At 40.0% G+C, this 13476-nt stretch overlaps 1 protein-coding gene across 8 annotated transcripts in view; it reads left to right on the top strand.

The window, feature by feature from the left end:
• MTMR1 (myotubularin related protein 1) overlaps window positions 1-13476 on the top strand; it is a 100334-nt gene that overhangs the window by 43569 nt on the left and 43289 nt on the right. For all 8 annotated transcript variants that reach the window (XM_090264678.1, XM_090264670.1, XM_090264675.1 and 5 more), the window contains 4 exons: window positions 8761-8862; window positions 9159-9242; window positions 10067-10216; window positions 11244-11432. In XM_090264678.1, coding sequence (XP_090120804.1) covers window positions 8761-8862; window positions 9159-9242; window positions 10067-10216; window positions 11244-11432 — 525 coding nt within the window. The remainder of the gene's footprint in view (window positions 1-8760; window positions 8863-9158; window positions 9243-10066; window positions 10217-11243; window positions 11433-13476) is intronic.

A 13476-nucleotide genomic window follows, 5' to 3' on the forward strand; every position in this document is an offset into this window, starting at 1 on the left:
TACTACAAGGGGCCCACCCTCCAGAAGATAATTTCATTTTGGGGGGAGGGTCCCCCTTTGTATACTGTAGTATTCTTACAATAAAGTAAGCTTAGAGAAAAAACTGTTCCTAAGAAAATCAGGACTTCCGGCCAAGATGGAGGCATAGGCAGACACGCTTCGCCACCCTCCACAACAATAAGAAGACATACAACTACCCCAAAACTAAAAACAACCAGAACTACCAGAAAATTAAACTGCATGGAAGTCCAACTAACAAAGATATAGAGAAGAAATACTCATCCAGATGGGTAGGAGGGGCGGATAAGGGGTGGAGAGGACGTGGTGTGACAGTGGCATCAAGGCAGTGGCTGTGGCCAGCCAGTGGAAAGAGCAGTTACACATTATGGAAGTCGGGAGGGACACCTGGGGAGCGATCCCAGACCTAACCACGCAGCTCATGGTTCCAGTGCCAGGGAAAATAAAGCCTCATTGCTTCTGACTCTGCAAAACAGTGGGGGTTGAGGCAGCAGAAGAAACTACAGGTCTTTCAGCAAAGTCTGCTTGTTTAGAGGACCCCCACAGTCCTAGAAAGTATGCAAACCCACCCACTCCGGGAACCACAACCAGGGCAATAGCCAAAAGGGAACCAGTCCCATACGGGAAGTGGGAGAAGTCCCTAGAAAAGGTGCGAGTGCTGAGCAAGCAGCATTGTTCCCTCTCAGACCCCTCCCCCACATATAGCACCACAATATGATGAAACAGGTCACCCTGCACTAATGAATATCTAAGGATCTGCCCCTTAAAACACAGCAGGTGCGACAGCTCTACTTAAAACACAGACAAACACAGGAGGTGGTCAAGTTGAGGAGGCAGAGAAGTATGGCCCAAAATGGGGAGCAGATCAAGGTTCCAGTGGGAGAATTAAGTGATGAGGAGAAAGCCAACCTAACATATGAGGAGACAGCTGACCTAACAGATGTAGAGTTCAAAACACTGGTGATAATGATGCTCAGACTGGACATACAAGATTAAGTATGACAAACATATAAGGGAAGAAATGAAGGCCATGCTAAGTGAAACGAAGGAAAGTCCACATGAAACCAATAATGAAGGGAAGGAAGCTATGGTTCAAATCAACAATTTGGAACATAAGGAAGAAATAAAGAGTCAACTGGTACAGAATGAAGAAACAAGAATTCAAAACAATGAGGAGAGAATAAGACTCTGGGACATCTCCAAAAGTGTCAACGTCTGAATCATAGAGATTCCAGAAGGAGTAGAGGAAGAGCAAGAAATTGAAAACTTATTTGAAAAAATAATGAAAGAAAACTTCCTTAATTTGGTGAAGGAAATAGACGTGCAAGTCCAGGAAGCACAGAGTCCCAAAGAAGTTGGACACAAAGCGGACCACTCCAAGACACATCACAATTAAAATGCGAAAGGGTAAAGATAAAGAAAGAATCTTAAAAGCAGCAAGAGAAAAGAAAAGTTACCTAGAGAGTGGTGCTTATAAGACTATCAGCTAATTTCTCAAAAGAAACTTTGTAGGCAGGATGGGACTGGCAAGAAGTATTCAAAATGATGAAAAGCAAGGACTTACAACTAAGATTACTCTATTTCACAAAGCTATCATTTAGAATGGAAGGGTAGATAAAAGTGCTTCCCAGACAAGGTAAAGGTAAAGGACTTAATCATCATCAAGCCATTATTATATGAAATGTTAAAGGGACTTATTTAAGAAAAAGAGGATCATGAAAACTATGAACATTAAAATGACAACAAACTCACAACTATCAACGACAGAATCTGAAAAGTAAAAACAAAAACAAACTAAGCAAACAATCAGAATAGGAACAGAATCATAGGTGTGGGGATCATTTGGAGGGTTATCAGCTGGGAGGGGGAAGGGGGAGAAAAGGAGAAATGGTGCAGGGATTAAGAAGCATAATTGGTAGGTACAAAATAGACAGGGGAAAATTAAGAATAATATTGGAAAGGGAGAAGCCAAAGAACATAAAGGCACAACCCATGGACATGAACTAAGGAGGGGTGGGATTGGTTTAGGGAAGGTGAGTATTGGGCAGAGGGGAGCAAAGAGGAAAATGGGACCACTGGATCAGCATTATCAATAAAATATATTTTAAAAAATCATAAGGAAGAAATCATATATTTACAGTATTTATTTTAAAATATGTGTGTAAGTGTACCCACATAGTTCATCCTTGTTCTGTATAAGAGTCAAACTATATTCATAAATTCTGTGATTAAAAAGACAATTAAGTTTCTTGGCTATGTTAGAATTTTCACCTGAGCTGTGCTTTTCAAAAAAATTCTCACTCCACTATTTATATACGTTTATTGGTTTTATAGAAAGAGGGAGGATCAGAGAGAGACAGGAAGAGGGAGATGGGGAGAGAGAGAGAGAGAGAGAGAGACATCAATGTGAGAGAAACATTGATTGGTTACTTCTGACTGGGGATTGAACTTGCAACCTAGGTATGTGCTCTGACTAGGAATTGGAACCAGCAACCTTTTGGTGTATGGGATGATGCTCCAACCAACTGAGCCAAGATTACTCAATGTGCTTATTGGTTTTATACCCTTCCTCCAAATGGTTAATTAGAAGTGTATGTGATAACTTGAGTGATAACTAGTCACTTAAACACCTTAATGACCCTACCAGAAGTACTAGGAAAGAAGACCTACCTGCAGAATCATCAGGTCCTTTCTAAACTTGGGGTGTGGATACCTGCCCACCTGCTTGCTTTGTTCAAATCTCCAGGCACAGCTCCCTCTGGTTGTCCCTAGACTGCAGTTGAAATCCCTTTTTTAAAAAAGACTTTACTCTTCCAAGTCACAAATCTGTGGGCTCATTAGACTTGCTCTGGGTGTTCCATGGCCATGCTGGCCTTTGATAAAGTGCAGGGTGTCCTTCTTAGGCCATGGTTCCATCTGTGGAGCCTTGTGAAGCAGCTGCAGAAGTTCAAGCAAGGAATGACTTCATTAATTCTGCAATTTTGCAACATGTCATTTTTTCCCTCAGAGCTCTTCAGTAGCTTCCCATTATCCTTAAGCTAGAGGGGAAAGTTAATCAAGATAACCAGGGTCTGAACCTGACTTACTTTCCTCTGCAGTTCCATTTCCAGCCACCCTCCCCTCCTTGCAATCCCAGTTCCTTAGTTGCTCACACTCGACACCCTCGCCCCCTCCGCACGTACACTCGGAGTCTTTGCACATACTCTTTCCTTTGCTTGCAGTGCTTTTCTCTCCAAGCAATCCTAAATAGCAAGTCAGTTCAATCAGCTACCAAGGGGTATGTGTGTAGACAGTGTAGCTTCCAGGGAGGTCACACCAGGAAGTTACATCACTTATACAGATATCCTGTGGCTGTTGTACTAAGATGTTTTTATGGCTGGGATGATCAGTTGCTAATAGCTCCTTTAAAATGTTTTTCAGGGTGGGGCAAACTGCTTCCCATAAGACTATCAGCTGATTTCTCAAAAGAAATTTTGCAGGCAAGAAGGGACTGGCAAGAAGTATTCAAAGTGATGAAAAGCAAGGACCTACAACCAAGATTACTCTATCCAGCAAAGGTACCATTTAGAATGGAAGGGCAGATAAAGTGCTTCCCAGACAAGGTAAAGCTAAAGGAGTTCATCACCACTAAGCCCTTATTATGTGAAATGTTAAGGGACGTATTTAAGAAAAAGAAGGTCAAAACTGAACATTAAAATGGCAACAAATTCACAACTATCAACAACTGAATCTAAAACAAACAAACAAAAAAAACTAAGCAAACTACCAGAACAAGAACAGAATCATAGGTATGAGGATCATTCAGAGCGTTATCAGTGGGGAGGGGGAAGAGGGAGAAATGGGGAAATAGTGCAGGGATCAGAGCAAAATTGGTAGGAACAAAATAGGGGGATGTTATGAACAGTAAAGAAAATGGAGAAGCCGAAGAACCTACAGGCATGACCCATGGCCATGAACTAAGAGGGGAGGATTACTGGAGGGAAGGGGGTACTGGATGGAGTGGGGTAAAGAGGGAAAAATTGGGACGACTGTAATAGCATAATCAATAAAATATATTTAAAAGAACAAATAATAAAATATTTTCCAGCTGAGAATTACTAGGGCGGTGCTCCCAGCCCTCTCAGCTCATGCTTGAGAGACTTGCAAATGTGCGGTTTGTTTTTCAGACAGGTGACATACAATTTAAAAGGTACAAAAACTGTATGTAGGAAAAAGTAAGTATTCACCCAACACACCGCTACCCTGTTGCACTCCCTGCAGGCACTCACTGTTACCAGTTTCCATAGATACGCTATGCACATAAGATGTATGTATAGTCTTTGAAAATATTCCGCTCTTTCTTTTTCCCCTTAACAGTGTATCTCGGAACTCCTTGATATCTATACATAATGAGCCGCATCTTGTTTTTAACAGCTTTCCAGTATTCCATTAGCTGTATTGTAGCCAGCCTCTTATTTTTTTAAATAATTTATTTATTATTTTTTAAATATATTTTATTGATTGTGCTATTACAATTGTTCCAGTTTTTCCCTCTTTGCCCCCCTCCACCTTGTACCACCATTCCCTCTGACAATCCCCACACCATTGTTCATGTCCATGGGTTGTGCATATAAGTTCTTTGGCTACTCTATTTCCTTTACTGTGCTTAACATCCCCCTGTCTATTTTGTACCTACAATTTTGTGCTTCTTAATCCCTGCACCTTTTCCCCCATTCTCCCCCTTTCCCCTCCTAACTGATAACCCTCCAAATGATCTCCATATCTGTGATTCTGTTTCTGTTCTGCTTGTTTGCTTAGTTTGTTTTTTAGATTCAGTTGTTGATAGTTGTGAATTTGTTGCCATTTTAATATTCATAGTTTTGATCTTTTTCTTAAATAAGTCCCTTTAACATAACATATAATAATGGCTTGGTGATGATGAACTACTTTAGCTTTACCTTGTCTGGGAAGCACTTCATCTGCCCTTCCATTCTCAATGATAGCTTTGCTGTATAGAGTAATCTTGGTTGTAGGTCCTTGCTTTTCATCACTTAGAATACCTCTTGCCAGTCCCTTCTTGCCTGCAAAGTTTCTTTTGAGAAATCAACTGATAGTCTTATGGGTACTCCTTTGTAGGTAACTTTATTTTCTCTTGCTGCTTTTGAGATTCTCTCTCTTTTTTTTTTTTTTTTGGTTTTTCAATTACAGTTGTCCCATTTTTCCCCCATTGCTCCCCCCACCCAGATCATCCCTTCTCCCACAATCATATCCCTCCCCGTTGTCCATGTCCATGAGTCATTCATACACGTTCCTTGACTAGACCCTTCCCTTACTTATCCCCCTTCTCTCCCTCCCCCCTCCCCCCTACTGACTACTATTCTAGTCTTTGCCTATTTAGTTTGTTTGTTTGTGTTGCTCTTTAGTTTCCTGTATTAGGTGATATCATATGGTATCTTGCTTTCTTTGCCTGGCTTATTTCACTAAGCATAATTCTTTCTAGTTCCATCCATGTTGTCGCAAATGGCAGGAGTTCCTTCTTTCTTTCTGCTACATAGTATTCCATTGTGTAGATGTACCACAGTTTTTTGATCCACTCATCTACAGATGGGCACTTAGGCTGTTTCCAGCACTTAGCTATTGTGAACAGGGCTGCTATGAATGTAGGGGTGCATAAGTTTTTTGAATTAGGGTTTTAGGATTTTTCGGGTATAATCCTAGCAGTGGAATCGCTGGTTCGAAAGGCAGTTCCATTTTTAGTTTTTTGAGGTAATACCATACTGTTTTCCATAGTGGCTGCACCAGTCTGCATTCTCACCAACAGTGCAGTAGGGTTCCTGTTTCTCCACATCCTCGCCAGCATTTGTTGTTTGTTGATTTGTTGATGATGGCCGTTCTGACAGGTGTAAAGTGGTATCTCAGGGTGGTTTTTACTTGCGTCTCTCTGATGGCCAATGATGTTGAGCATTTTTTCATGTGTCTATGGACCTTCTGTATGTCCTCTTCAGAGAAGTGTTTGTTCAGGTCCTTTGCCCATTTTTTAATTGGGTTGTTTGTTTTCTTGATGTTGAGTCGTAGAAGCTCTTTATATATTTTGGAGATCAGTCCCCTGTCTGTGATATCATTGGCAAATATGTTTTCCCATATGGTTGGTTTCCTTTTCATCTTGCTGATGTTTTCTTTTGCTGAGCAGAAACTTTTTAGTTTGATGTAGTCCCATTTGTTTATTTTTTCCTTTATTTCTTTTGCCTTAGGAGATGTATCCGTGAAGATATTGTTACGTGGGATATCTGAAATTTTCCTGCCTATGTTTTCCTCTAGGACTTTTATGGTGTCACGGCTTACATTTAAGTCTTTAATCCATCTTGAGTTTATTCTCATGTGTGGTGTAAGTTGGTGGTCTAGTTTCATTTTTTTGCACGTCCCTGTCCAGTTCTCCCAGCACCATTTGTTAAAGAGGCTCTTCTCACTCCATTTTATGTTCCTTCTGCCTTTATCAAAGATTAGTTGACCCTCTCTTTATCTTTAACCTTTGGCATTTTAGTTGTGATATGTCTTGGAGTGGTCCTCTTTGTGTCCATCTTGTTTTGTGACTTTGTTCTTCCTTAACTTGTATGTCTTATTTCCTTCACCAAATTAAGGAAGTTTTCTTTCATTATTTTTTCAAATAAGTTTTCAATTTCTTGCTCTTTCTCTTTACCTTCTAGCACCTCTTATCATTTGAATGTTGGTACATTTGAAGTTGTCCCAGAGGCTCCTGAGCCTATCCTCATTTTTTTAAATTCTTTTTTTCTTCTTGCTGTTCTGATTGAATGTTTTTTTCTTCCTTATGTTCCAAATCGCTGATTTGATTCTTGGCTTTATCCCCTCCACTATTGGTGCCCTGTAATTTTTTCTTTATTTCACTTAGTGTAACCTTCATTTCTGCCTGGGTCTTTTTTATGCTGCTGAAGTACCCAGTGAGTTCTTTGAGCATCCTAATAACCAGTGTTTTTAACTCTGCATCTGTTAGGTCGCTCATCTAATTAATTTTGTTTAGTCCTCTTTCTGAAGTTCTGTTCTGTTCTTTTGTTTGGGTCGTATTTCTTTCTCTCTTCAATTTGGCAGCCTCCCTGTGTTTGTTTCTGTGTATTAGGTAGAGTTGCTTTGACTCCCTTTGTTAGTAGCATGGCCTGTTGTAGAAAAGCACACCCATAAGTTGGATGGGGTGGAGCCTTAGTTAGTCACCATAGTTGGGCAACTCATGTGAACCAGGTTGATGGAGTCTCAGATATGGTGTCACCACTCTGTGGCTCTGTGTGGGGGAGGGCTCTGAAAAGGGACAATGGCTGCTGCCTGGCCTCTGCAATTTTGTCTGTGAGGAAGCTGTTTCCTGGCACTTGCCCTGACACCAGACACTTTGGTTTCTTCCCATATTCCACTGGTGCCCTTCAAGCTGCTGCCCCAGTGCTGGAGCCCAGAGGGAGTTAGTCTGTGTAAGTCTTAAGTCTATTGTGGGCCCTTTAAGAGGAGACATCTGAGAATCCCACAGTCTCTTTTGCTGTCCCAAATTTTATCTACCACATGTGGGTGTGGGACTTCCCATTCCACTTCTCTGCATCTCTGCCCCTCCTACCCATCTGGATGAATATGACTTCTTTAATTCCTTGATTGTCGGACTTCCATACAGGTCAATTTTCTGATGATTCTGGGTAATAGTTGTTTTGTAGTTTAGTTGTAATTTTTGCTGTGGTTGTGAGAGGAGGCCTGCCATGTTTACCTATGCCTCCATCTTGACTGGAAGTCCCAAGATTTTATTTTTTAGAGAGAGGGTGAAAGAGAGGGAGGGAAACATCAATGTGCGGGAGAAACATCAATTGGTTGCCTCTTGCATGCCGCCAACTGGGGACCTGACCCACAACCCAGGCATGTACCTGACTGGGGATTGAACCAGCAGCCTTTTGGTTTGCAGGCCGGTGCTCAACCCCACTGAGCCACACTAGCCAGGGCAAGCCAGTCTTTATTGACAAATATTTAGTTTATTTTCATTCTTTTGCTGTTTTTATATGTACATAATATTGCAACAATGACTTTAATTTGTTTGTGGTCCTATTTGTTTTTGAATTTCACATAATGTTAAGGAGGAGTGAGATTTTTGTGTTTAACAACAGTGGTTTAGGAAGCTCATGGGACACAGCTCAAACCATGGGAAGAAATTGTACCATAGAACCGGCTCACTGGGATTACTCCTGCCTACCTGTTTGGTTTTTCTGCTGGCAGCTTGCATGGTGGGACATCTTAAGAAACTGATCTTAAGAAAGAGCATTATAATTTTTGTGAGAAAGTCATTGAGGGTCATAGGGTCTAAGTGACAAAGTTCTTGCTATGTTTACTAGGAAGAAACCTCTGTCACATTTCTATTTTATGGAGCGTGCACGATCTGTAATTGATTCTTTTAATAGTTTAAAGCTCACAATGGATTCTGTGGCACATCTTTAGGAAGTAAGTTCACAGGACTTGATGGCATGTTTTTTATGTACTGTACTAACCTTATTCTTGGTTCCATCTGATTAGTTTTTTTCCCCAACAGAACCCCTTTATTTCAACTTCCTCACTTAAATTGTGTTGGAGGTGTGTTTTTGTTAATTGCCTTTCGTTAGTTGGAGCAAGATAGAGTATAACATGAGAAATGAATAAAAGTATTTTATTGATCTCTTATAGTGTGGTGTCTGCCTCATAGGTACTCAACTCATGTTAAATAAATGAGTCTTGCTAATTGTTTAACAGGATATGAGAAACTTACGACTTGCTTATAAACAAGAAGAACAGAGTAAATGGGGAGTATTTGAAAACCTCAACAAACATGCATTTCCTCTTTCCAATGGGCAGGTAAATACATCAAAATAAACCTTTTTGCATGCCTTTGTGGGGGGCGGGTTCCAAAAAATTCATGTTTTATTAGTTCTTTTTGTCTCTTTTCTCTCTGTTGGTAGCTAATACTAGAATATTTAAAATTTGTCAGTTCTTTGTAATGGTTAAGAAAACTGCTATTTGTTGTTTCAAAATTTACAAATTAAAACAGGGATCTTAATACATTCAGCTCATAACTAAATGAAAGCTTTACTATTGGGTATATGACATAGCAAAATATGCTGACATATGTATTTTATGGTTTTTATATCCAGACACTCTTTGCATTCAACTATAAAGAAAAATTTCCAATTAATGGATGGAAAGTTTATGATCCAGTAGATGAATATAAGAGACAGGTAAAGTGTGTTGCTTATCCAACTAAAGTAATAGGTTGAGCGTCTTTTTCTTTTCTAAAAGTTTAGAAATGTGGTGGAAAAGAAACTTTTTGAAATAAGTTGTACATAGGTATAATTTACCTGGCTTGTAAGCTCTTCACCTCTGGGATACCCTATTCTCCCTATGCCAAACATTTGACTATGCCATATCCTGTTTCCAGAGGCAAGTGGAGTACAAGACCTGGGGTTTAAAAAGCAAATTGGCCAGATGGTTTCTATTAGATATTCTGGTAATGAGTTAATGAGTAAGGATCAAAACCAATGGCTTAAATTATATTTTAAATATATGATATGACTGCATCAGTCTGTTATGGTGTTTCTCTACAAGAAACTCTTTAGTGCGTTATAAGTTAAAGATCTTCCAATAAGATTATTTTCATGACATTTAATCTTTGTCCCTACCTTATATTTGGTATGGTGATATATATTACTTATTTTAGAGATTTGTAAGAAATTTCTGTGTCCCTAAAGGACTTTCAGGAGTATTTCCAAAAACAACACTATGATCATTCTTTATAGAAACACTATAAGAAATGTATAGGACTGGGATTCTAGTATATAACTTCAATTTTTTAGCCTGGAAATTCTTATGCTTCATTAAATTTTTAAAAGGGTAAGAAATGAATCATACTAGATAAATATATTTTAAAACTTTTAACTAGCACCTAACAAATTATAGACAGATTTTAGTAGAAAACAAGAAATGGATGTAGTTCATGCTTAGTACTTTTTGAAAGTGTAAAAGTATGTTTTTCCCCTCTTCTTTCCTCTCTAACACCCCGCAGGGCTTACCAAATGAGAGTTGGAAAATATCCAAAGTAAACAGTAATTATGAGCTCTGTGACACTTACCCTGCCATCATTGTTGTGCCAACTAGTGTAAAAGATGATGACCTATTAAAAGTGGCAGCCTTTCGAGCAAAAGGCAGAGTCCCTGTAAGTATTAAGCATTGTCATTTAGACATAAACGCATATTATATCAGATATAATATGAAAAGAAAATAGAAAAAATCAAGTGAACAAAATAGAAAGTAGAAAAATAAGCCTAAAAACCTGAACATATTTTTGATTATCAGGAACTACCTAATTATATAAACATTCTTTTTTGCTGACTCTGCCTTGTTAGCTAAAGTTACAAGGTTAACTTTAGTTTAGCTCTCAAAATGTAGTAGGGAATAACAAAGGATAGCAAGGAAAGATTAGCATGCTACTGCTTTAACAGTTTATGTCATTGATTTCACTGACTCATTCTAGAGAAAAGACACTCATATATGTTGAATTCAAGGCTGAAAGCTGCATGGGAGGGACACCATTTTGAAAAGAAACATAGGAGTCAGCAGGGGATGAATTCTTTAAATAGGTTTATTGAGGTTTAATTGATATACAAAAACATGTCACATGTTTAATGCATACAGTGTGTTAAGTTTAGACATTTGCATACCTCCATGATACTGTCACCACAACCCAGGAGGTAGTGAACATTTTTGAGCCCAGAGTTTGCAGTCTGGTACAGTCCTGAGTCTCTTGGCCACTGGAGGAAAACAGGAAGTTTGGGGATATAGCTTTAGATTTTATGAGAGACTGTACATTCACTTTGTCCTTACCCAGCCACATATATCATTGTTGAGATACAAAGATGTTTCTAAGTTAGGAGACAAAATAAAACTAGTCAATCAAATAGAAATGGGGCTCAATGTTAGTATAGTTTCTGTTTATCTTAGAATCATAGAAGTTTAGACATGAAAGGGAATATTTAGAGCTCATTTTGTCAGACTTCTTTCAACCTGACCCAAACATTGCATCTCATAGCCACTATCATGCTGTGATTGGTCTGACCTCTCATTTTTGAGGAAAATATGCAGAAGAAGCTGTGCTTCAGGAGAGAACTTGTTTTTACTACCTGGTAATTAGAGCACATACTGTTTTAGGAACTGTATTCATATTTGTTACTTACAAACACTAGGTGTTGTCATGGATTCATCCGGAAAGTCAGGCAACAATCACTCGGTGCAGCCAGCCACTTGTGGGTCCCAGTGATAAACGCTGCAAAGAAGATGAAAAATACTTGCAGACAATAATGGATGCTAATGCACAGTCTCACAAACTTACCATCTTCGATGCCCGACAAAACAGTGTCGCTGATACCAACAAGGTACATTCTCGATGACGTTGTAGAACCAGTAGGTCTTGCCTTATGTACTGTATGTAAGTCATTATGCAATTCAAATAATCCATTGACTTCCTCCCCACCTGAAGGTGAACTCTTTCTGAGTAGCCCATAGATATCCTTCCCTGGGATATAGCCTGTGGATGTCTCATGTGGGTTGGAATCTTGTTTCTCTCATTGTTACTCCACAATCCTGTCTGCTGAATTAATTAAGCAAAGACCAAGAAAGAGAATTATCACCTAAAGAATCAAGTAACTATTTTAATGAAATGATTGTGAGGCCTTTGGAAGTACCTTTAACCTATGAAATATGGTGATTGCTTGATTAATTCACATCTGGTCTGAAGCTCTGTTAGAATGGAGTCAACTATGTAAAACTAGACAAATATACAGAGTTTATACATGTCACATAAAGCAGTGGCATCTGTAGACCACTCACTCCATTTGATTCCCCCTAGCTGAAGGGGACAGGATCCTTCATACTTAGCAATAGCTATAACATCAAGCCTCCAGTATCCACTATCCAAATGGAAAGGGCTCTGAAATGAATCATTTCTACTTCCCATGAATGACTTTCTGGCAATAGGTTACTACAGGTGGGTATTTGGCAGTCAGTGCTTGGCCCTTTCCACAAGTAATTTTAGGTACCTGGAAGGTGGTGACAGCCCTTACCATCTCATGCCATTTGGTTAACAAACATGTGATGAGCACCTACTAGAAAGAAATACCATAACAGACCAGGCGAGGTGCTATATGCAGATGTCAACTCAGTGTGCTGAGGTAGCCAGGAGAGGGGCCAGCCCTGCTTGTGAAGCTGGGAAGGGCTTCATGAAGGAGGTGGCATTCAAGCTGTCTTTGGATGGTTAGCAGGAAGAGACAAGCAGGACATTCTAGAGAACACTTGTACCTATTCAACAGTGTGCCAGAGCACATCATTCACAAGAGTGGCAAGAAGGAAGATGTCTTAGGGCATGGTCACATCCCCTCATGTTCCTCTCAGCAGTGCTTGGGTGGGTAGGTGGGGTCTTTTTTTCTCTAGGCAACTTGAGCCTCTTTTCCTCAGTAATTATTTCATCAACTATAATATCCAAAAAAAAAACACCCTCCTACGTCACCCGTCTCACTTTCGAGAGAAGCCATTATCTTCTACTTTAAGGAGCAAATGAGCCATCAGACATGCGATTTTCCCTCAGTACTTGAGTGCCTGCTGAGGGCCAGGAATTTGCTAGGCATCCGGAGAGGCACATACTGAACAAGCAGTCACATCAACTGCCAAGCAGTTATTATATGAGGCATGGAGGAACATGAAACATGCTCTGAGAGAGCATAAGAGGAACCTGGTTATTTGCTACATGACCCTGGAGAGTTATGTCATTTCTCTGCACCATGACTGCCATGTCTCTAAAATGGCAATGACAGTAAACCTACTTCCTTGAGTGGATTTAAGACTACTGTAAAGTGCCTACGACAGTACCTGTCCCTGTGAGAAAGCATTTGGGTCAAGTTAGCTGTCATTTTTACTGACCTCAGAGTGTACCTCTCCATTCTCTTGACTTTCATGACTTCTCACGCCCTCGGTTTCTCTCTCTCTGGCCTGGCTGACTCAGTCTCCTTCAGTGATTTCTCTTCCAAATGGCAAATGGCAGTGCTCCTTTAACTCAGTCTGTGGTTCTCTTTTCTACTTTGTGCAATCTCTCTGAGCCACCTCCTCCTGTGCTATGAATTTAAACACTCTATATATTGAGTTTGACACCCAAGTTTCTATCCCACCCTGATCCCTCCTGAGGTTAAGAGAATTTCCATCCCATTGTCTGGTTGACATCTCCACTTGGCTAATTCCCAGGTAACCTCAGCATATCCAAACTGGCCTGAGGCAGGGTGTTAAGAACCCTTTGCTTGGCAATCAGTTACACCTGGGTTTCTCTCCAGGTTGTTTCAAGTGGTGCTATGTAGAATCCTGGGCCAGTTACTACCTTACCTCTTTGTAAACCTCTTCTATGAAATTGGAGATGGCTGTCTCATGTAGAGG

The sequence above is a fragment of the Furipterus horrens genome, unplaced genomic scaffold, assembly GCF_987537825.1.
Source record: "Furipterus horrens unplaced genomic scaffold, mFurHor1.1.pri manual_scaffold_17, whole genome shotgun sequence".
Lineage (NCBI taxonomy): Eukaryota > Metazoa > Chordata > Mammalia > Chiroptera > Furipteridae > Furipterus > Furipterus horrens.